This window comes from Haliotis cracherodii, unplaced genomic scaffold, assembly GCF_022045235.1.
Source record: "Haliotis cracherodii isolate W230 unplaced genomic scaffold, xgHalCrac1.p SCAF_20, whole genome shotgun sequence".
Lineage (NCBI taxonomy): Eukaryota > Metazoa > Mollusca > Gastropoda > Lepetellida > Haliotidae > Haliotis > Haliotis cracherodii.
In genome coordinates this window covers 3936351-3962745 of record NW_027266276.1, presented here as the reverse complement: position 1 = coordinate 3962745, position 26395 = coordinate 3936351, and the positions used below count along the sequence as shown (strand labels likewise).

At 39.4% G+C, this 26395-nt stretch overlaps 1 protein-coding gene across 1 annotated transcript in view; it reads right to left on the bottom strand.

The window, feature by feature from the left end:
• Window positions 1-18398, bottom strand: part of LOC139470450 (ankyrin repeat domain-containing protein 50-like) — a 53925-nt gene extending 35527 nt beyond the window's left edge. The window contains exons 1-3 of the mRNA XM_071252856.1: window positions 18393-18398; window positions 16813-16932; window positions 814-1062 (exon numbers count right to left, since the gene is read on the bottom strand). Of these exons, the coding sequence (XP_071108957.1) occupies window positions 814-1062; window positions 16813-16932; window positions 18393-18398 (375 nt within the window). The remainder of the gene's footprint in view (window positions 1-813; window positions 1063-16812; window positions 16933-18392) is intronic.
• Window positions 18399-26395: the final 7997 nt, after the last annotated feature.

Sequence of the window (26395 nt, the reverse complement as noted above, 5' to 3'; positions counted from 1 at the left end):
ATCATCTCGCCTGGAAGCAGCTTCAACGAATGGACATGCACTTTGGTCACAAAATCAGTCGAATTCGAGAAGCTATTTTTGAGGTCCTCAGTAATGATAGTGCACTGGCCGAAAGAAGAAAACATTGTTATGAGAACAGGGGATAACAATTACGAGTATTTAGCCGCATTGGGATGTATTCTATCAACTTTGTCTCTCGCGTTAACTGGAGGTGGTGGTACATCTTCACCGCCTAGTGATAAGGATGGTGAGAAAGAGTGGATTAAAACATTTAAAGGCATTAGGATAAGCTCTAGCAAAGCTCGCTGTGAAAGCCACGTCTGCACTATAATAGGAAGTATCGTATAATGGCTCTTGAATTTAATATCCAAGACCCTACTTGGATAAGTCAGAACTTGTGGATGGTGATTGTAGCAACTGAGTTAACCCGCTGTGACTCCCCCTGCTATAAGCGCTATTTGTTCATCTATACATATGGCGTTGATTTTGAGTTACAACATTAGGCTGTTGCTCAATCACTTCTATGTTTGCTTTAATTGCAGCAGATGACTGTGGCTTGAATATTCCTGTGTTGCCTGTGTTTGGTTGCATTATTAATGCAGTGTTAAGACGTAAATTCGCTAATGCTCGTTACATTTTTCCCATCATCACTCGTACCTTGTTGGTGAAACATAAAGGTTAAATTAAAAAAGGAGGAACCTTATTCAATCAAAATATAACTGTGTGGCATTCAATGATTTTCATGTGGTTCTAGCTAAGATCAACACAACGACGCACATTTAACCACGATCACTTGACATAAACATAACTTACATCGGTATGATTCTCAGAGCGGACATTAGATCCGCCCTTCTTCCCAATTTTCTCGGACTCCTCACATGATTTACAACAGGATGCGAAAATGAAGTAATCCTCGCTACAATCAAATTTGCACGACTCCATGTAAATATTTCTGAACATGACAGATCTGTCCTTCATGTTTTTTGTAAACTGAAGTCCGCATTCCTTGGTGCTGCATGTGGAAAATACAAACATGATGTAAACAGTTGCTGTTAAAGCCATCTGCAGACAGTTATTTGAACAAGGCAGCATATTCCTGAACAGAGGAGTGCAGGGTCCACAAACTGGTGGGATATTACCTGAGGCTGCAACACAACTGTTAAGAGATCACCAACAGGCAGACTGCAACACAAGCGTTAAGAGATCACCACCAGGTTTACTGACGCCTGCTTTTATGCAGCTACTGTAGGGACATCACGTGACATATCACACACAACGACGAGGACTCTGAGGTGATCAATATTGCATGCATCTTTAAACATTTGCTGACACTAGCAATAGAATGTCGAGACGGTCACTTGTTGCAAGCTGTTGATGTAAAAGAAATGCTGCTGGACTGAAGAAAAGTCTGTCATGGAGAGTCAGGAGGATTTCAGGCTATGTTATGAATAGTTCACGTACCTTTCAAGATGGGGAATGAGACAAAGGTCTCATATAGCTAGGTGTGTAATTTTATATATGTTTGACTTTTGATATAGTAAGGTTGTGCTTTACAACCATCATCCCCAAACTCACCTGTCCCATCGCCTACAGCGCCATCAACCCAACAGTCCAATCACTGTCACCACCATCAACAAAACAGTCGCATCACTTTCACCAATACCAATCCAATGGTACAGTCACCAAAATCACTATCAACCCAACAGTTCCGTCACATACACCACCATCAACACACGGTACAATCACTTACACCACCATCAACCTAACAGCCCCATCAACTTCGCCACCATCAATCTAACAGTCCCATGAGATGCACCACCATCAACCCAACATTGCCATCTCCAACACCACCATTAACCCAACATTGCCATCTCCAACACCACCATTAACCCAACATTGCCATCTCCAACACCACCATTAACCCAACATTGCCATCTCCAACACCACCATCAACCCAACATTGCCATCTCCAACACCACCATTAACCCAACAGTCCCATCACATAAACCACCATTAACCCTGCAGTCCCATCACCTACACCACCTTTAACTCAACAGTCCCATCAGCTACGCCACCTTTAACCCAACAGTCCCATCACATAAACCACCATTAACCCTGCAGTCCCATCACCTACACCACCTTTAACTCAACAGTCCCATCAGCTACGCCACCTTTAACCCAACAGTCCCATCGCTGACACCACCATCAACCCAACAGTCTCATCACATAAACCACCATTAACCCAACAGTCTCATCACATAAACCACCATTAACCCTGCAGTCCCATCACGTACACCACCATCAACCCAAAGGTCCCACCACCTACACCACCATCAATCCAACAGCCCCATCACCTACGCCACCATCAATCTAACAATCCCATGAGCTGCACCACCACCAACCAAAAATTTCCATCCCCTACACAACCATTAAACCAACGGTACGATCATTTACACCACCACCAACCCAACAGACCCATCACCTATACCACCATCAACCCAACACTCCCATCACCTACATCACCATCACCCCAACAGTCCCATCACCTACACCACCATCAACCCAACAGCCCCATCACCTACGTCACCATCAATCTAACAATCATGAGCTGCACCACCACCAACCAAACATTTCCATCACCTGCACCACCATCAACCCAACAGTCCCATCACCTACACCACCATCAACCCAGCAGCCCCATCACCTACGTCACCATCAATCTAACAATCCCATGAGCTGCACCACCACCAACCCAACAGTCCCATCACCTACACCACCATCAATCTAACAGTCCCATCACCTACACCACCATCAATCCAACATTTCCATCACCTACACCACCATTAACCCAATGGTACAATCACATACACCATCATCACCCCAACAGTCTCATCACATAAACCACCATTAACCCTGCAGTCCCTTCACCTACACCACCTATAACCCAACAGTCCCACCGTCGACACCACCATCAACCACAAATCAGTCTCAAGTAAGGGACGTAACTGATTTGCCGCTGAAAGTAGAACAGCTCGCTCTAAAGCAAGGCGATTATTGCGCGCAACTAACAGCGAACTGATCAGGGAACATAACATGTTAGCTTGATCCATGTATATAAATCTTTGTAAACAGAAAAAGACATAATGTCGAGTATATTGAACAATGCGTTGTTGTAATACACTGTAGTAAGTTATTTTGGTCAGCTATAAAGATACGACCACATGTAAAAGGGCGTTTTACATTAAGACTGGGTTGTTCATTTTGATTCTAAATTCAAGGCATTAAAGTCTGCGCAGTAGAAATTGACTGTATCAGTGTGTTGCAGTTTTTGTAAATTATATACATGATTAGACAACACACATCAGACAAGATTCATCTTGATAAAGACATTACTCAGGACGAGGTAATAGAACCTAAACAAAATATGCATGCACTGCGTTTTTTTAAGAATGCACCTTGTTTCTGTATATACTTGTTGGTTGCCTTGTTCAATGCAATATTGTTATAAGGCATTTATCCAGAAGAGGGGACATTGGAAGTTATTCATCCTATACACAAGAAAGGACGTGTTGATAACCTGGCTAAGTATAGACCTATAACTCTACTTGAAAAAGATCATTGCCAAAGTAATTTGCTGTATTGAATTGATGGGCTGAAGGTGAGAACGTTTTTGTATCTTAACAAACTGGATTTAGGAAAGGTTTCCAGACTGTGGAAAATATTTGTTACACTTGATACTATTATCTCAAAGTATTTGTTTCTTCATAAGAGTATTGACTGGAAGATTTTGTTCCACATTTTAGAAAGGGTCTGTTTCATAAAGTATTGTTTGGAAATGTGAAACGTAAAACATTTTGATTAATGAACACTGGATAAGCAATTGAAGTCTTGTGTTTCATTACAAGATGGCAACATAGTATTTTTGAATATTAATTTGATGTTCGGCAAAGATGTCGCCGTTCTTAATTTCTTTCTTTATAAATGATTTAGTTTGTCTTTCGATAATCAGAGGTGCATTGATATCAATTTGTTGGAATTATTTATCTTACTGTTTTTGCACATGATACTTTATTTTGGATAGCACCTTTAGAGGTTTACAAAGCAGCAGTGATAAGCTAACTACTTATCGTGACAAATGTCATTTAAAGGTCAACGTGGATAAGATGAAAGTAGTTATATTTGGAAAAGGCAGTAGATTGAAGAATAATGAACAGTTTACGCTGAAAGGACATTTCATTGATATACACTAATGTCCAAAAGAAACGACACCTGGTACGTACCGGTGTTTGAAAGGATATGGAAGAACACAAAAATCATATAGAAATTCATATTGGAATATATCATCAGAGCTATCTTTTAACGTGTACAAAACTTCATTTAAATCAAACTTTAACATGCAGACGGATATGCCCATGAAGCCGACAATGAAGTCAACAATGAAAGTCACAGTCATTACACATGACGAGGCAAGTGTGTAAACTGTCAGAATACTCATCATATTGTCACGTTAATATCGTGTATGTCCACCTTGATTACCATGGTCACTATCAGATACGTCACAGCCTGTTGTTGCACAACATATAGCACAAAGCTTAGCTGGTTTTGACAGAACTGCATTAGATTGGAGAACCAAGTATGTACTGTTTTCGCGTTTGTTGCTTAGAACTTTGTATTTCTAAAGGTATCAGGGAATTGAGTTTGAAACAGAGCACGACAGACATCGACTAAAATCGTTGGGTGTGTAAGGTCAGTCTCGTCTATACTACTTTCAGGACAAAACATTCCAGTCTTGTACTTGGCATTACTATTATACATATTGAAGTTATAATATGGTGCCATTCTTCTCTAACAACGTGCTTTGTGGATGACTGCTTAACACATAAAAATCTCTTAAAGACAAACATTTGAACAACTTCTATTTCTTCGTAATTATGAACACCCCAAACTTCAGAGCCATACAATAGAATTGGGCTGATTTTGGAATCAAAGATTTTAACAAATGGATCATGAGGTAATGGATTTAACATATATAATGATTTAATAATTCCACACAGAACCTTTTTTGCCTGAGTTGATGCACTATTAACATGAGCTGACCACAGTAGTGATCTAGAGAATAATATTCCCAAGTATTTGTAACACGAAACACATTCAAGCTGGTGCTCGTTAAAATACCACTTTCGACTCTTCATAAATTTCCACCATTTTTAAAAAACAACGATTTTAGTTTTTGTTAAGTTAACAGACAGGTGGTATTTATCACAAAAAACAACTTAAGACATTAATTCGTTTTTGTATCCCATAGACAGTATCTGCAAAAAAGAACGATATCATCTGCAAATAACAGCAAAAATACCTGTATGATATCAGGATGCAGTAGCACCCCTGGCGCACGTGAAGATTCTATTTGTTCAGCAAGCCCATTTATAAAAATAGAAAATAAGAAGTAGCTCAACACGCAGCCTTGCCTGAGGCCTGAAGGGCAATCAAAACTTTTAGATAATATGTTATTTGATTTAACACATCCCTTAACACAACTATAGATAGACTCAATTGCATTTAACATCTTGGGTGAAACTCACCTGTATTTTAATATAAACCATAATTTAGATATGTTAACAAAGTCCAAAGCTTTCTTGAAGTCCACAAAAAGCGCATAAAACTTACCACGCTTTTTTGAAAGGTAGTGTTGAATAATAGTTTGTAAAATGAAAATATTATCTATTGTGCTATATCCTTTTCGAAATCCCGCTTGCGACTCGCTAATGTTGTCGTACGAATTTGCCCAAAATACTAATCTTGCATTAAGAACTGATGTATAATGTTTACTTAAAGTGCTTCAAAGGGAAATACCTCCATAATTATTAGGATCAGATTTATCACCTGACTTATACAAAGGGACTATGATATCTGTACTCCATGATTCAGGGAACTAGGATTTTATGTATATATCATCAAGTGTATTTTAAGGTCAGGTCTTATTTTAATACCTAAGTCTTAGCCCAACTTCAACCACCCAATCTAGCCTGCTTCACTATTACAATAGCACAGTCGGCCTTGTGCTTGCCTTCGCTATTGTTTCTCTGGTCTCTATTGTCTAGCCCCAGACCCTTACTTTCAGTGACAGGGTGCATCATGGGACTGGTCAGTTTGAATTTCCACTTGCATTTGACTCTGCATGGAAGCAAGTTTTAAGATCATCACTGAAATAATTCAGTCAAGTGTCACAGGTTAGTTTGCGTGTGATATAATAAGGGGTTTCTAAGGTGCATCTGTATGGTTTCTTAACTTCTTTTAACAGTACTTATATTGTAAGGTGTGATAAATATATATCATATCAGTCAGCGTATTCAGGTAAATGTCGTTAGCCTACAATTGCTTAAATACTTTAAGTATGTTTATTTTAGCTAATATTCAATAGCATTTTCATGTTGATATTACTGAACTTATTTTGTAACTAAGTATAATGAGTACATAAATTGGTAGACTGGAGCTATTTACCTTCAAATTAAAGTTCTGCACCAAACTGCACATGTATCAATGTTGTGTGTATGATGAGGTGAGTGATTAGAATACATATTTTAGAGTTATTGTATATATATTTATGTTCAAGTGTGTCCCGATAAATCAAATGATGTACGATGTTGTGACATCATAGGGCACAGTGCCATATATGTATTAATGTTGACATGTACTGAAATGGTGTGTTATGTATTAATGTATTTATCACTACCCTCCCAGTATTGATAATCTATATTTGTCAATGTATTATGTGACAAATGTTCTTTAATATTTAGAGTAAAGTAAGATAAAACCAATTACGACTGATCATAGCAATGTACGTGATCATATAAGATTCTAATATTTGTTAATAAGATATAATGTAATAATTTATTTGTATGTGTAGGTATTGTGCACATTTTAACTCTGTGTATTTATATCCACCGGGCCTCTGTTAATATATTCTACTGAATTAAACAACTGTCATCCACAAATCAACCTGCTTTTGTGTGATTCACTCACCAAAACCACTCTGGTTACACATATAGAATATTTGAGTGTGTCAATCCATATTATAAATAGTGTTTGATTCTGCGGGTCCTGGAACCCTTCACCTTAATGTAATACAGTTGCACTTTCTGATCTTGGAGACACAGAAAGATTTGATGAACCCGGTATTGAGGGCAAGTTATATACAAGATAATATATAGGCAATGCCTAAAAGTCGGGCCGGGCCGGGCCAAGACGGGCCAAAGTGTTAATGGCTAATTACTTCATTATTGGCCATCATACCTACATATAATTGATGCAACATACACACATGACATTAATGAACAATCACCAAACAAAAAAGTCCACAATAATTAAGTCATTCGGAGTAAATCACTTGAAAACCAGAAAGTGGAGCTGTGTGTAAGCGTCGCTGATCTAGGTAGCATGTAAAAGAGCAATCGTTAAACGAAATAAGATTTGAAACGTATCCAATACTTCTAGCTATCGTGATACAAAATTCCATCTGTCGGCATAGCGTTTCTATTTATAGGAACGTACTATATCTGAGTAAATACCACTTTATAATGTCACTGTTCATCATATTTAAAGCAGACACGTTGGTTAAAGCAGACCTCTTCTCCCTATACTCTCAACGGTCACACAAGTGTTCGGTCCGACTTGGCCCGGGCTGTCAAAATCCACTTTAAACTCACATTTGTATCTTCAAATGGATTCACATCTATAAACTTGTATAATATCTACCAAAATACCACTTTATAATGTCTCAGATCGCAGTATTTATAGAAAACAAGGGGCTCAAAGTGAAGCCCTTTTCCCTCTTCATTCTCAACATAGTCTCTATCAGAAGTGTTTGGCTTGTGTTGGGTCCGACTTGGCCCGGGCGGTCAAAATCTACTTTAAATACACAGATGTATCTTCAATTGTGTTTACATCTATAGATTAGTATTAAATCTACCTATATACCACTCTATAATGTCACAGTATATCGCATTTAAAGAAAACTGGGCCGTTAAAGTCAAACTCTTTTACTGTATTTCCTTAAGAAAATCTATGTCAGAAGTGTTCGGTCAGACTTGGCCCGGGCTGTCAAAATCAACTTAAACCGCACAGATGTATCATCAAATGGATTCACATCTATAGATTAGTATTATATCTACCTAAATATCACTTTATAGCGTCTCAGATCGCTGTACTTAAAAACAAGGGGCTCAAAGTGAAGCCCTTTTCCCTCTACATTCTCAACATAGTCTCTATCAGAAGTGTTTGGCTTGTGTTGGGTCCGACTTGGCCCGGGCTGTCAAAATCTTCTTAAAACACACAGATGTATCATCAAATGTGTTTACATCTGTAGATTAGTGTTATATCTGCCTATACACCACTTTATAATGTCACAGATGGCAGTATTTAAAGAAAACAAGGGGCTCAAAGTGAAGCCCTTTTCCCTCTACATTCTCAACATAGTCTCAATCAGAAGTGCTTGTGTTGGGTCCGACATGGCCCGGGCGGTCAAAATCTACTTTAAACACACAGATGTATCTTCAAATGTGTTTACATCTATAGACTAGTGTTATATCTATCTTTATACCACTTTATAATGTCACAGTATATCGCATTTAAAGAAAACTGGGCCGTTAAGGTCAAGCTCTTTCACTGTATTTTCTTAAGAAAATCTCTGTCTGAAGTGTTCGGTCCGACTTGGCTCGGGCTGTCAAAATCAACTTAAACCTCACAGACATATCTTCAAATGTGTTTACATCTATAGATTAGTGTTTTATCTACCTAAACACCACTTTATAGTGTCTCAGATGGCTGTACTTAAAGAAAACAAGGGGCTCAAAGTGGAGCCCTTCTCCCTCTACATTCTCAACATAGCCTCTAACAGAAGTGTTTGGCTTGTGTTGGGTCCGACAAGTGGAAATAATTTAATGATTTAAATGATGTCGAGGTTAGTAGACTCCATAAAAAAACTATTTGTACAATCTTGTTCGCATCGTTGATAATAAATAGAATATGCTCGAAAAAAAATCGAATGACTACTGAATATCATCATTGGTCAGCCTTAAGTGATGACGACGTGTAAGGCACATCATTTAACTAAGATAGTGAATAGTAGGATTATACTTGGGGATTACATTCCTTCAAAACAAAAGAGTGTGTTAGTCGCTACCCTGCCATATAGCCCAGGTCATATGTTATTGAGTCGTCCAGCATTAAAAGATATTACCTTAAACTGGTTATTGAATTCAAAGATGTATTAAATAACTTGAAGAATATACCTCTAATCGCTGCACTTTTTATTGAAGTCTTGTTTGGATATGTACAAGAAGACGGGACTAGAAACCAAAAGGCTCAAGAAACACGAATGTCTACGTTGTTCTATGTATATACAGTCAGCAAGAGCGCTCTTTACAAGCCATGAGGGGGTCCGTGTTATAGACGGGAGCATTTCGCTTACTAAGATATTTGATATAATATAATATAATATAATATACATCTAATGTGGCTGATCTATCGTCTCGACCAAACAAAGAGTCTCTATAATATCATAATATGTATTATGGGATTATATCCTGTGCTTGATGAAGTATCTGAAAAGATGGATACTGTTGATTGATTTCGATTACACCAAACAAGTGAAATAAAACATCAACTAGAGAAGGAGCAAGATTCTCGAATTCAATTATATAAAAAGTATCACAGAGCTGTGAATGCTCTTGACATAGTTGACACTGCACTTAGAGCAGCTAGCATGCGGCTTGGTGCAGCCGGTGTTGGTTTATTATCAACTACAATCGCTGCACCTATCATACTTGGCGTGGAAGTAGCAGTCAGATTCTCTGGACTGGCAGGAACAGTTTCTAAATCTATTTCCCAATAGTTGAAAAAGAAAGCGTTAAAACATGATAGTATTTGTGTGTTGGCTGTGGCAAAGTTAAATAGCATTAAGGATCATATATCAACAGCACTAGCTGATTGCAAGATATCCGAGGAAGAGTTTCGTTTAGTGTTGTCAGAACTCACCAAATACAACACGATGAAGCAGGAGATTCGATCAAATTCGATCAAATTCTCACAAGACAAGTGGCATTAGTGAAGACAAGAAAAAAAGTTAATAGAAGAGGGAAGACAACAGGTGTGCCAAGCATTCCGTGCCAAACTGGTGGGAGATTAAGAATAAATTGTTTCCTCGATATAGGATGGCATCCTGATAAATATTTTCGTCATACATGACGATCCTTGGATCGTCTTCACATAATTCACATAACTTAAGACCCAATAGAAGCATTGACAGTGTCCGGCCCTGGTCAAGGGTGGGTTGCGGCCGAACCCCCATTTTCTATACTGCTGATTTCTTTATCTTCACAAAAAGTATTTGAGACAAGTGGAACATGTTAGTGTATGCTGTGTAAATGAGACAGATATATAACTGCAATAATGAGATATTTAAATTTTCTTAACAGAACTATTCTTTTTTACGCGTAACAATACGGTAACTGAGTTATGCAGTTGGGGTGAGTGGACGGTGCTTTTCAGACGCGGATTCATAAAAAAAACAGCTGACTCTTGATCAGGGACATTTTTTTCTTGAAACATGTCTTTAATGGGATTATGCGAAAGAAACAGAATAAGACACTCGCTAATGCTCGTGACATATTATTGGTCATTACTCGTACCTTGTAGGTTAAAGATAAAGGTTCAATTAAAAAAAAGATGAGTAAGTGAGTGAGTGAGTTAAGATTTAACGTCACATCGGCAATATTTCAGCCATATCGTGACGAGAGGTACATTAATAACACATATATTTAGACAATATAAAAAGCTGTCAACGATGGACAGTACAATAACTAGAATATCACAGAGTCGATTTAAAACTAGTTGAGAATATATAAAAGTCATAAGTATCAGTGAACAACACAATATAAAAATGGGCTAGGGATCGTCAGTAACTAAAGGGAGATCACCATACCAGGGACCATGGGGACTTACAATACCTTTGCCTCCTGCATGGACCCCGGCAGGATTTATATCAACCCTTCAGTCACTGGCGACAGTGTACCAATTAAGCCAACGATTAAAATGACGATTATTCTACCTGGCATGCAGAAAAATACTTCGAATGAAATGGGACTTACAAACCCTCTTAGGGGTGATAATGATTTTACGCTACTTCAACCCCACTCGAGTGTACAGCCACTAACAATCTAAGTTATGAATTATGCACTACCAATTTTTAAAACAATACAGTAAATACATCAAAATTTATGAATAAGGTCTATTTCCTTTAAAAAACATGGTATTAAATGAGAGTTAACTTTACTAAAAAGGTCCTTCACTGTTTTTACACTGAAATATTTATCCCTAGTGATGGAAAAATCAATACAGTGAAGCAGGACATGCTTGACCGTGATTCTTTCATCACAAGCGATACAGAATGGAGGATCCGCACCTTTTAACAAATATTCATGAGTATGACGAAACCACTTGAGTGTCCCACTTCTTCTGCATTTGGTCTTTGATATAGCATCTAATAACAGGTTTATAGTCACTGTATGGTGGAAGAAGTGGTGTCACAGATTTGTTGAGAGCTGCCTTTGCTGCAGCACCAGCCATAGTGTTACCCGTGATTCCAAAATGACTTGGCAACCAGTAAAAGACGATGTTGTATTGGCCAGTAGCAAGGTCATTATACAAGGCTAAAATATCTAAAATGAATGGATGATGTGAAGAGCAGGATTTGATTGCCTGTAGACACGATAATGAATCTGAAAAGATGATGAACCGTTTACAACTTGATTGTTTTTGAATATATTCCAAAGCAGTTAATATTGCTTTGGCTTCAGCGGTGACAATTGTGCTATGGTCTGGTAAACGTTATGATACGGTTTTGGATCCAATGACAGCAGCACTGGAGACTGTGCTGCCGTCCTTGGATCCATCTGTAAAAATGGAACAGTTGGATTCGTATTTAGCTCTAACTCGTATATATTCTTGCTGGTATACTAATTGATTTGTGTCTTGTTTTTTTAAATTGTGTGAGAGTCAACTCCACCTCCGGTCTGATAAGTTGCCAAGGAGGAGAAGACAGAAGCCTGAAATGAGAACTATTATCTAACTCAATATTTGTAGCTGTTAACAGGAGATGTTGGAAATGCACCAAGACAGAGTCGTAGGCCCTGATGGTGAATTGAATCTTTTGTTAATTGCTCTTACGGACTCAACCATAAACAATAGAGCCATAATCTAATTTAGAGCGGATCAAAGACCTGTACAAGTGGAGGAGGGTTTTCTGATTTTATTTTAGACATAGCTGCAACTGTCTCTCGATAGTATGCATATTTTTGCCACGATATGAAACATTAAAATCATCCACAAAAAAGTGAACCATCAATGGAATCATTAAAAACCTTTGACAGACTATCAATCTTTATGCTAAACAGTTACAGACAAAATACTGCCTTGTGGGACACCCTGATCCTGATTATAATGGTCAGACAGGGTGGAACCCACACTAACCTGAAATTGTCAGTCTGTTAAAAATTGGTATATAAATTGAGGCAAACGGCCTCTTAACCCCAAATTGTTTAGATCTTTTAAAATACCATGCTTCCATGTGGTATCATAGGCTTTTTCTAAATCAAAAAAGATTGATACTGCATGCTGTTTATGTACAATTGCATTTTTGACAAAGGATTCTAAACATACCAGATGGTCAATGGTACTTCTGTTCTGACGGAAACCACATTGTATGTTACTTATAAGATTATTAGTTTCCAAGTACCACACCAGTCGATTGTTTACCATTCGTTCCATGGTATTGCACACACAGCTGGTTAGTGATATTGGTCGATAATTGGATGCATCAGTATGGTCCCTACCAGGTTTAGGTATGGGAACAACTATTGCATTACGCCACGAAGGAGGAAAATTTCCTGACGTCCAGATCTGATCAAATATATCAAGAAGCGTCTCTAAACATGAATTAGGCAAATGCTTCAGGAGCTGATAATGAATATTATCATCTCCCGTTGCAGTATCGTGGGCTTGACCTAAGGCAGTATTTAGCTCGTGGAGCGAAAATACCTCATTATAATCTTCTCCATTTTGAGAAGTAAAATCAATCCTCTTCTTTTCCTGTTGTTTCTGATAATTTTGAAACTAAGGATGGTAGTTAGATGATGAAGAGTGTTTGGCCAGCGTTTCACCCAATTTATTGGCAATGTCCGATTTATCTGTTAACAGATGGTCACCGTTTTTAAAATGGTGAACACTCGATTTTGAACCTTTGCCTTTAGTTTTTGCTATCATGTTCCACACCTTGGAAATTGTCGTGAGAGAATTAATTTTAGAGACATAATTCCTCCAAGACTTACGCTTATTCTGTTTGAATGTACAGCGTGCCTTGGCATTTGTGATTTTAACACGATCTAGATCATGGACAGTTGGATGTCTGCGGAAATATTTCTCTCCTTTTTTCCTGCACTTCCTAGCCTATTTGCATTCTTTATCAAACCATGGTTTTCGAATGTGTGGATTTGCAGAGGACTTAGGAATGGTGATATCACCAATTTCATTCAATGTATCAGAGAACAATTGGATTAGGTCGATAACATTTTTGAACAGATAAGGTGTTAATGTGTCTGTACAGAGTTCCTGAAAGGAAGACCAGTTGGCCATGTTAAAATTCCGTCTTGATGTAGGTGGAACATCTGATGGATTAAGTGCTGTTAATAATGAGGGAAAATGGTCACTTCCACACAAGTCATCATGGACCGACCACGTAAATTCGTTTAATAGATTTGAATCTGTTAATGACAGATCCAAAGCGGAATAAGTTCCAGTAGCAGGATATAAATAAGTGTTTGATCCATCATTGAAAATGCATAAATTGTTATCAGAAATAAAATCTTCAAGTACTTTTCCAGTAGCTTTAACACCTGGAGGAGAAAATGGATGGTAGGAACTATACCGACGCAAATCAAAGTTATCAGTTTCTTTGAGATATGTCTCCTGGAGACAGATTGCCGATGGGTTAAAATCTTGTATTAATAAATGTATTTAATTAAAATTGGTCCTAAGACATCTGCAATTCCACTGATTCATAATGTGGAATCATAACGTTCAAGTAACTGGCGGGTGAACAGGAGAGCTACGTCTCCCATTTCGAGGCGACTTACTTCTGTTGCGCCAATTAGGATGAGGAGAGACATACATGTCCTCCAAGGTTTGATATCTGTTATAAATTTGTATAGGGTTACGTTGACCCTTTGGTACACGGTCTGATTTTTTGGTGTAATCAACGTTTTTGTTTGCACTTTTTACAACAGGAGATGGCTTTGTTGCCGGTGGTGTTGTTGCTACTGATGGTGTTGACACAGGTGCTTCATCTGTTTGGGAAGATGCACTGGACTGTAACAAAGAATAGTTGTCTGCCAAAACCCAAGTAATGTTAGTCTGGCACTGCACAGACTTGACTGACTTTGAAGGTACACGTGAGACACATGCCGAGTAGGATACAGCTGTACTTAGAGAGGTAGTAGCCTTGATTAAACGCTTTGCTTCAGGGAACGTGATGTTCTTCTCATGTTTTAACTGAACAATCTGGAGTTGAAGTTTGAACTGTGGACAGGTTTTTGAGGAGGCCACATGATTTCCAGAGCAGTTCGCACAGTTAGGTGATTTTGTACATTTGTCATCAGTTCCGTGGTCATGTTCTCCACATTGATGGCAGATCTTACGATTTTTGCATGATTGAGCACCATGCCCAAACTGCTGGCACTTGTAACATCGAAGTGGGTTTGGAATATACTTACTCACTTCAATGTTGAAATATCCTGTTTTAATGTTTCTAGGAGGAGTTTTGAAAAAGTGATGAGATAAGTATTTGACTGAAAACAATTGTGTCATCTCTTTTGTAAGTGAAACGTTTTACATTTGTGACTCACTGATCTTGTAATTTGGCGGCTATTTCATTTTCTGTCATATCACTGAGACAACTATCCCTGTCTCTGACAATGCCTTTGCTCGAATTTAGAGTTTTGTGAGGAGAAATCAGAACAGGAGTTGAAACCAACTGATTGGCAGCTTGCAAGATAGAAGATTGTTTTGGGGTTTTGCATTCCACCAGCAGAAATCCGGATCTAATTTTCTTGACATCCTGAACATCACCAGCAATGTCATAAAGTGACTTTGAAATTGCAAATGGGTTAAGCTTCAAGGAGGTACCATCAGAAGCAGTAACCACTAAATATCGAGACCAACTGTTGTTTGAAGAATTCTTCAAAATAGTATTTTCCTCGTCTGAGGAATCATCCAGCGAACGTTTTGTTTATTTGGATTGTGCCATGTTGATTGTGTATATGGTTCATCACCCCAGCTCCCCACCCACCACAGAGTGTCGAAAAGACAATGCTTAACACCAGTGGATCTCCAACTGGCAGCACCAAGGATACTGAGGTGGTTTACTCAAGCAGAAGAATTAATTGAAAATTAATTGATCCACCAGATTGGCCCATAAGCCACCGCCTTCTGGGCATACGACTCTAGGCATGCGAATGATTTGTCAATAAAAAAAATCAAGTTTTGTTATATAAATAATTTATAATAAATACCTAAAGTATCAAGTAAATTTGAATACAAATTTTGTGCAAGTACAAATAATGCACAGGGCTCGACATGACCAGCCGATTGATAGAACCGGGCCCATTCTACCGTCTAGGCGAAGTAAGGGTCGAAGTAGTGTATTGGGCAAAGGTACGTTATTCCTGGAACCAGTGCCTTCAACCACCAGACTCCCGTCCTCCGCCGACACAAGGGCGCAACACACGTCAAACAGGTTGCCCAATTCGGTCGCCTTTTACGACCAGCAATGGGGTGCTGTGGACAAATTCTACCCCGAGTCCACACTGGGGAAGAGCTATTAGCGCTACCCAGCACTCACCACGAGGAGGATGCTCTTCACGAGTGCCATATTTGACAGTAAAATAGCTTCCATATTGTTATATGGTTCGGAAATTTGTGGTTACATTTCTCGTGCAAATATTGAAAAAGATTTTACTTTAAACAATATTTATGTGTTAATAAAAAAGTACCAACCAATGCTGTACTAGGCGATGTAGGTAGAAACTACTTATGTGTTAACTATTTTAGCCGTTGTTTAAAGTATTGGTGCAGTCTATTGTATATGGATAGTTGTTGATACCAAAAAGCATGTTATGACATGTTGAAATCACAGAATGCAAACGGCAGCCACAACTGGGTAACGCATGTTCGTTTGTTGCCATTAGAAACCGGATTTGCATATGTTTGGATCGCACAGGAGTGTTGCAGCATATCACATTTTAAGCAAAGATGTAAAGACATAGAGATTCAGAATTTGCATGCTAAAATTATTTCTTCATCATTTCTAAACCATTATTTTACATATAAGTCTGTACTCGAACCAGAGAAATATATTATGGATCCAAACAAGGATCTTGTCCACATATTATTTGAATTCCTATGTTTGATCCATAAGTTGGGTATTCAACACTTTCGTTACAATGACAAAGTAAAAACTGATTTACTTAGGTGCAAGATATGTAATCATAATATAACTGAAGATGAATACCATTTCCTTTAGAACAGAAAGCTCTACATCCCAAGCTGCTATAACCTGTATCCATCACGAGCAAAATTTAATCAACTAGTAGCAACAAAAAATGTTAAGCTTTTTAAAAATATTGCTATATATTTGAAAAGAAATCTGCCTGTATAATGTATCATAAACATTGTATTGCGATAGTATTACAGTTGTCCCACTTGATTTATCTCATGTATTGTACTCTTGGCCAATTTCTTCTTCATCTTCTTCGTCGTCTTCTTCTTCTTCTTCTTCTTCTTCTTCTTCTTCTTCTTCTTCTTCTTCTTCTTCTTCTTCTTCTATGGAAGTGTATTTTATTGTTTAACAATGATTGTAACTGTGTTACATTGTTTCTTTTGAGATTCGGTAGATGCTCATTGCTTTGTATCGGGCTGTGATAAGTCGTCAGGAATGTTGTACTATTTAAGGTTAGCAGTCGTGAGGAAGTTACTATATTTAGATGCTAGAGTGGTGTGGTTACTCCCGGAAGGGACAACTTCAACTACATTGCCTTAAGATATATGGATGAACAACTTCTTTATTACAATTAGGAGCGATATTTCGGTGTAGGTTCTAACACCGTTATCAAGCAAGTGATGTTTTTTCACTTGCTTGATAATGGTGTTAGAACCTACACCGAAACGTCGCTCTTAATTGTAATAAAGAAGTTGCTGATCCATATATCTTATCCTTATCCTCAAAATGAGAAAGTCCACCACCATTTTTTAACTCGACAATGTTAGCTCTATATATATTGAACATAATTCTTAAAATTTCACAGAACCTTTGAAGAATAAATAACATTTTGGAATATTGAAATCAGTCTCACCGACAGCATCAACTCTACAGCAAATAAGAGAAGTAGAATGTGAATCACATCTGGATGTAACTACACAGCAGCTGGAGGGGCGGTCGGGTAGCCTAGTGGTTAAAGCGTTCGCTCGTCACGCCGAAGACCCGGGTTCGATTCCCGACATGGGTACAATGTGTGAAGCCCATTTCTGGTGACCCCCGCCGTGATATTGCTGGAATATTGCTAAAAACGGCGTAAAACCATACTCACTCACTCACTCACAGCAGCTGGACACGCCTTTTCCATCTCAAGTACTAATTCATTTATGAAACAGGAACGGTCTCACCACTCAGCCTTGTCTAAACTCCAATAGAACAATCAAATGCACCAGTGTGTGTGTGAGAGAGAGTAAGTCAACTGTGACATTCAGAATCCTTGTCAATACAAATATTCAAACAATGACAAGACATTTAGCTCTTTGCCCTTGCCTTGCAATATGATTATTGAAAGGACCATCAGCACTAAATAACACTTGAAGTTTAATACTATGTTTCTTTACCTTTTTTTTATATTTTGGATTTGTTTTATGATTTTGATATCCAATAGTGAGTGAGTGAGTGAGTTTGGTTTAACGCCGCTTTTAACATTATTCCAGTTTTTCGCGGCGTGTCAGCTTAATGTGGGAGTAAAGCCCGAAGTGATGCAGGTCTTAGAAGTTAACCACTTGGTTGAAACCCACGAGCACGGGTATGGTGCTGACAAACCTAGAAACATAATCGGGGTGAACCGGGATTCGAACCCACAATCATAGGTTTCTGGCGTGTCCAGGGGACGCAACTCTGCACAGCGAATCACGGCGCCTTAGACGACTGGACCACCCGTGGCCCCGATATCCAATAGTAATGCTAAAAACTAGTTTATATATATATCTCAAGTGATATCCGTGTCAAGGCTCAGACCTATTACCTGCATTTTTGGCTTGCTGATTGCCACAAGGGCATCTATATAAAATCCCAGACAAAAACTGGTAATTAATTTACCAGCTTGTATAGGCAGGAATATTATAAAACACATGTGAAAAGTTACGTAATAGTACCCACTCATTCAACATGTGACAATTATTATTATTTTTTTATATAAGAAATAAGCAAGTACAATGTACATAAACATTTGTCACATTGTATGCAAAAATTACTGCTATTGATATGGTTCAGGAACTAAATACACATGTATTGCTGTTTGTTAGCATTGTATCATGGTACAATACGTTATTTTTCTGCAATATTTTGTTTTTCCTTGCCTTAACCTGGGGTTTTGGACGGTCAGTGGAAGGTCAGAAGAAGGACAGAAGACGTGAAGGGGTGGGGTTGGGTGGGGTTGGGTGGGGTTCTGAGTAAGATAAAATACAATGTCAGTGTCAGAAGAATGGAATAGTGGTAAAAAACAAGGTGATCCAAAATGATCCGCTTATGATAGATAATGAAGAAAGTGTAATTGTTAATGAGAACAAATATCTAGCCATCATCATTGACTTTCGTGGGATGCCAATACATGTTTCTTTTTTTTCTAAATTTTCTTTGTCGTCTAAGAACTATTTAATAAAGATCACACTATTATGACCTTGATCTAGATAACTTTTATAAAAAAAATTTCAACTTTCATATTCCACTGCTGGTAAGCGGGTCTGTCTGTTTCCAACAAAATAAACACACAGAGTTGTAAAGAACATATTATGAGAAGTGAATTGTAAGAAAGCCACACAGAATTTTTACTAATATTTCGCATGTCTGTCAATCATTTGCAACAGTCATTATTCGTTTCCTTAATAATCAAACCATGTATTATTTTTGTCTAATCCTTCCACATTTACCAAACTTGAGTATCATTTAATTCATTCATGCCTTACATGCTTCCCTTTTAAATACTTTTTTTCTCATTTATTGTTGATTAGGGTTTTTATCAACTATCAAGGGTAGAATGCAAAACTTGGGTTTGGGATAGACCTTACCTATCGGAACTAGAAACATACTCCGATCTGCGCATACAGACTTAGAGTGATACACTTAGTAACATTTTAGTTTGTTTTTTTTATATGATAAAAACACATTGTGCTCACTGTACTGTTATCATACTGCATTATGCCACTAGCGGCTGTGATGGTGTATAACATATTAGAGTAATCTCCCTTGACGACCTAGCCGTCGGGACCCCCCTTTTTATCGGATGTACCACCCGTGTATGTATGGCAATAAATACAAGACAGAACACAGAATGCCGTTCTCCATTATTTATTCGTCAGAGGCAGCAACAGCCTAGGGCTAGTTCAAGTGCTACAAATCATTCCTAAAGCGTGAGAATATTACATGGTGTCAGAGTCATGGACCTTTCCGGAATCACCACCCCATCTATGGACTGGGAAGCATCAAACCTGCCTGATGTGTGACGGCGGTTTAAACAGCACGTGCAACTGATATTCGACGGACCGTTGGCTGTAAAGTCGGAAGAATCGAAGTGCTCGTACCTCCTACTTTGGATGGGCATTTCTGATGATAACAAAAAGTTACTTCAAACTTACTACACTCGCTACGCAGCATACGTCCAGCCAAAGTTGAATCCTGTTTTCGCAAGGTACAAATTCAATAACGAAGTTAAGGGGTCATCTCACTTTTATCAGTTTGTGACTAGATTAAAGCTGCTAGCTACAGATTGTGCATTTAATACATCTGATGAAATTGTGAGGGACCGCATAGTGTTCGGCACATCATCTATTAAACTTCGTGCTAAATTGATAAATGAAGGGGAGAAATTGACACTCGAGAAAGCAATTCAAACGGGACAAAGTTTGGAATTCTCTCAGGAACAGTTGAAAACAATGGCCAACCCTGAAGTACATACAGTTTCAGCCAGTGATTATTCCCTAAGACACAAAAAGTATCATTACTCCCAACAGAAATCACAACCTGTAAAATCTCACAACACACCAAATAGGAGATCATCAAAGAGTGATGACAAAACACATAGTCAGTGTAGAAACTGTGGTAGATCCAGTCGAAGCGTGAACCGTGTCCTGTCAAAGGTAGAAAATGTGACAATTGTGGAAAGTGAAATCATTTCAAGATTGTGTGTCGCTCAGCGAAAGTCAATGAGGTTGTGACAGATGAACACTTTGATTCAGGGGACTCAGACTTTCTGATCGACTTAATTCATAGCGTGGATACATCTGGTGATGTTGACAGTGTCCACTCTAAAGCTGAGGATACTAACCAGGCTTTTGTTACTGTGAAGGTAGAAATCAAGGGCATACCAGTGGATTTCAAATACAGATACAGGATCTCAAGTAAATATCATACCAGCTGGATTATTCCCCAAAAATGGCACTACAACTGTACTCAGTAAACCGCCAAAACAGTTGATGGCGTATGGCGGTACACATCTTTAAACTCACGGTACATGTAGCTTACCTTGTCAGATTGATGATCGTGAATTCACAGCTGAGTATTACGTTGTAGAGACGGACTCAAACCCTGTACTCAGTCTCAAAACATGCCTTGAATTCGAGCTTATCAAACTTTCCTCTTCAGTTGATACTTGTGGGTCGAGTGAGAAATCTGGAAAACCACTTGATAAGAGCACCATTCTTTAAGAATATGCCGATGTGTTTGAGGGCATTGGGCTCTTTCCAGGTGAATGTACAATACACATTGATCCGAGTGTTATCCCTGTACTTCACCCACCAAGAAACGTTCCAGTCGCACTTCGTGAGAGACTCAAAGACGAACTTGATTGAATTGAAAAGTCCAACATTATCACAAAGGTTGATGAACCAACTGAATGGGTCAACTTTAGTCAACTTTAGTAATCGTTGAAAAGCCACTCAAAGAAACTGCCCATATGCCTGGATCCATTGGACCTGAATCGTGCTATACAGCGTCCACACTACCCAATGAAAACACTTGAAGACATCCTTCCAAGCCTCTCTCAGGCTCGTTATTTCACTAAACTCGATGCTCGATCTGGATATTGCGCCATCAGACTGGCTGAGGAATCTTCATTTCTAACAACGTTCAACACCCTGTATAGACGTTACACATTTTTTAGACTAACGTTTGGGGATACGTTCAGCACAAGATGAATTTCAGCGAAGGATTGACGAGTGCTATGAAGGACTAGATGGCGTTGCAGCCATAGTTGATGACGTTCTGGTGTATGGATGTACTCCCGAGGGACATAATCACAACCTGCGGATCATGCTTTCCCGGTCCCGTGACAAAGGTATTAAGCTTAACGAGGAGAAGCTTGAAGTTGGTGTCACAGATCCAATACTTTGGACACATCTTGAGTGCTGAAGGCCTCAGACCGGACCCAGCTAAGGTCTCTGCTATATGCTCAATGAATCCACCACGTGACCGCTCTGAATTGGAAACAATTCTTGGAAAGGTGAATTATTTATCCAAGTTTGCTCATAATTTGTCCGCGATCACCAGCCCTCTGCGACAGCTCCTTCCCAAAGACGTTGAGTTTTTTGTCGGATCATCCTCAGTCCACAGAGTTTCAGAGAATTAAGGATATCATCACACAGACACCTGGGTAAGTTCTTGCCTACTATGACCCAGACAAGGATCTAACACTCCAAGTTGATGCATCCAAGTATGGTCTTGGTGCTGCTGGGAAGCCTGTCACTTATGCATCTAAGTCATTGACCACCACAGAGGTCAATTATGCATAGATCGGAAAGGAAATGTTTGCTATCCTGTTCGGCTATAAGCGTTTCCACCAGTATGTTTATGGTCGGCATGTCAAAGCCGAGTCCGATCATAAACCTCTCATCTCTATCATGAACAAGCCTCTTGCTGTCGCCCATGCTCGGTTACAGCGTATGAGTGAGTGAGTGAGTTTGGTTTAACACCGCTTTTAACACTATTCCAGTTATATCACCTCGTGTCAGCTTAATGTGGGAGGAAAGCCCGAAGTGATGCAGGTCTCAGACAAACCTAGAAACATAATCGGGGCGAACCGGGATTCGAACCAACAATCAAAGGTTTCTGGCGTGCCCAAGGGACGCAACTCTGCACAGCGAATCGCGGCGCCTTAGACGACTGGGCCACCCGTGCCCCATGTTTAAAGTAGATTTTGACTGCCCGGGCCAAGTCGGACCCAACACAAGCCAAACACTTCTGATAGAGACTATGTTGAGAATGAAGAGGGAAAAGGGCTTAGATGACTGGGCCATCCGTGCCCCCTACAGTGCATGATGTTGCAGCTTCAAAAGTATGACATTACAGTTGAACACAGACCTGGGAAGGAAAATGTTGTAGCTGATACCTACCCGCACCTTTCAGAAGGTATGGACGCACATGCCCATATGATAGTATCAAATGTTCCTTTCAGTGACAAGAAGATGGAGGATATTAGACGAGCCACAGAAGCTGACCCTCAGTTCTCCTTGCTCCAACAAACTATCATAGATGGTTGGCCTGAACATAGGAAGCTATGTCCAGGGACGATACTTGAATTCTGGAACTTCAGGGACCAACTTGCTTTCATGGACGGTATCATATTCAAGGGTCAGAAAATTGTCATACCCAAATCACTGAGGAAAAGTATGCTTGACAAAATTCACACTGGACACATGGGAGTTGAAAAGAGTCTCCGACGTGCTCGTGACATTTTGTTTTGGCCTAAGATGTCAAATGATATCACAAGTCTTGTACTCAACTGTTCTATGTGCCTAGAGAGAAGAAACTCTAACCTCAAGGAACCCCTAATATTACATGACATTCCGAGTTGTCCTTGGCAGACGGTGGCCACATACCTCTGCTAAGGGGACACCCATGATTTTGTGGGCGTTGTCGACTATTATAGCAGGTACTTTGAAGTTTGCAAATTACCCAGCACCAAAAGCACCACTGTCATCAATGCTCTCAAAGATATATTTGCGAGACATGGGATACCGGATAAGGTGATATCTGACAATGGCCCCCAGTACTCCTCACGAGACTTTGCTCAGTTTGCAGTAAAATGGGACTTTGTACATGAGACATCAAGCCCTCATTTCCCCCAGCCAAATGGTCTTGCCGAGAAAACTGTCCAAACCATCAAGCGCATTTTTTTCAAAGGCAAAAACAGATGGCAGAGATCCACACATTGGTATTCTAGAATACCGTACTACCCCAATGGAGGCAAATCTATCACCCTCTCAGCTATTCATGGGTCGACGATTACGGTCCACCTTACCTTGTACCCAACATCAACTATTGCCTGGATCTGTTGATCATTCTCAGTACCAGAAGTTACTACAAGCAAGTCGGAGGAAACAGAAGCACTACTACGAAACTGCTGCCAAGCCCCTGTCGCCCCTTAAAACAGGAGAAGCAATTCGTGTACGACAACACAATAACTTGTGGACAACTGCAGTTGTCACAAAGCAGCACAATTCCAGGTCTTACACCGTTCGCACCGGCGATGGAGCAGGATATCGTCGCAACCGACGTCACCTACTAAAGACACGTGAAAAGCATGACTTACCTGAAATGAACATAGATGTCACAAGTAGTGAGTTACCACGTGTTCCACAGACTGGCAGAGCCGTTACCTGTACTCGTGATGCAGCTGAGGTCAAACCCTCTCATGACCCTGTAACATCACCGATCCCATCACGAACACGCAGTCCCCAGAAAGTTATTGACAATGCCATTAATCAATATATCACTCGTTCGGGTCGGGTTATCAAACCCAAGGTTATTGCCTCAGTGTAGTTTTTACCAGTTTTAACTCAAGATGATTGTAAGACTATACAACAGTCAAACACAGTAAGTTTGTGTCAGTGTCATTCTGATGGCAGTCAAGAATTGACAACCTTTGAGTTATTAGTTGTAATTCAAGTTTGCAGTGTTAAGCATCAATGAAGTAATTGAACATGATCAATATCATGTGTCTACTCTTTGTAGTCGTTTTCTGTGCTCTGTTCACTCACTGTCACTGTACTGTGTCCAACTTTTTTTTATAAAAAAAGGATGAACTGTTATCATACTGCATTATGCCACTAGCGGCTGTGATGGTGTATAACATATTAGAGTAATCTCCCTTGACGACCTAGCCGTCGGGACCCCCCTTTTTACCGGATGTACCACCCGTGTATGTATGGCAATAAAACAAGACGGAACACAGAATGTCGTTCTCCATTATTTATTCGTCAGAGGCAGCAACAGCCTAGGGCTAGTTCAAGTGCTACAAATCATTCCTAAAGCGTGACAATATTACACACACCATGTTCAGGAATCAGAGGAACGTTATTCTGTCTTGTGTTGTCCCGGTGAATCGTGAATGATTCCCATCTTATTTATGTATTGTTTTTTCTCTACGCTCACTAAAATAAACCTTTTGCATTGAAATATTGTGTTATGGTGTCACGATCACAAACTGATATGAATATTTCAGCACTGTATTTTAGACCCTAGAAGTAGGCAGGCCCTAGCAGACAAAGAAGATGGTTGTGATGTGCTAAGTGCACGAGCGCGCACGTGCATCCTTCCCGTTTATCAACGAGCGTCTCGGACGGCCCGGCTTTTTCAACCATTATCAGGCCAAGAGGTTGGCAGCATGAAGGCTGGAGTACAGATTAAAAATCTGTCGTTGGATTGGTGGTTTATCCAGTTATTGGTGAGTACTAACTTGTACAGAAGATAAGTGAGTGATGTATGTTAGGTCATTTTTAGTGTGTGGTTTGTAAATGTATTTAGTTCACGTCCGTACACACATTATTCGATGTAGATGATGGTATGGCAGTTTCCAGCTGGGAGTTTGTTGTTGGGCGCTCTGTATGAGTACAGTATGTTCCAACCCCTGTGTGTCTGGAACAGGTAGCCGAGGAGCAGGTAATTGTTGCCATTGTGAGTAATGTGTATTGGGTGACTCTGGAGCTGGAGCTGGAGCTGGCGCTGGCGTTGGTTTGTGGTATTTAAAGATGTTTTGTGTTAATTTGTTCGTTGTTTTCTATTTCAGAAACGCTCATTTCCTGTGTATGCGGTAGTTACGTTCAGAGCTGGTATTTGCTTTGATCTGAGCTGCTCAGGTGTTCAGGACTGAATCCCGTTGTTGTGGAGATATTGCTCCTGTTGTTCGGAATGAACATTGTGTTGTGCGTATCTACGTCTGTGTGACGTGGTGAGGAGGCCAGTATGCCTGGTTGTATTGATGTATGTTCATGTGTACTTTGTTAAGTTCTCTGTGCGCCCGAAAATAAGTTCGTGCCAATTCATAGACCGTCACAAGTCTAATGTTTGCCTGAAAGTAACTTCAGTGCTCTTCACTGAGAACGTTTTACTGCGAATGTTTTGATCACATCCTGTCTATTTTCTTGACTCGAGAGGACTTATTAGTAAAATGGAATAGACATGACATTCGTGATTCAGTTGTCTGTCAAACAAAACCTCATCATATTTTGACTCATATGGTTTCACAAACGATTCCAAACTTCGATTGAATTTACGTTAGATGTGGCTCTGCATGAAAACAAACATAATTTGCACACAATGAAAATGAATCTCAACACCAGGAATTGCTTCTGCCAACTTTTCTCGAACACCTACCATCATCACTATTTGATAGTAATTCATATACACATGCTCATGCTCTAGTCGGTACAATCAACCGTTTTTGACAGATTTTTACGGAATATGGAAATGTTTGTGTTGCTTTTATTTTCTTCTATATGATCATTGAGGGATCTGAAAATTAAACATAGTTACATATCATGTACACTAAATAAGTAATTGTAAAAGTAGGTGGTAATGGTCATCAGATGTGTAAGGCGTGTCATGCTTACTTCCGGCCTCACTGGGTGCCTGAATACAAATTTCATCTATACATTTACATGTCATCTACACTACACTTTACATTAAAAGATAATCATGTTACAATATAGAATATAACAGATATACAAAATATATACATATAGACAACTTCCACCA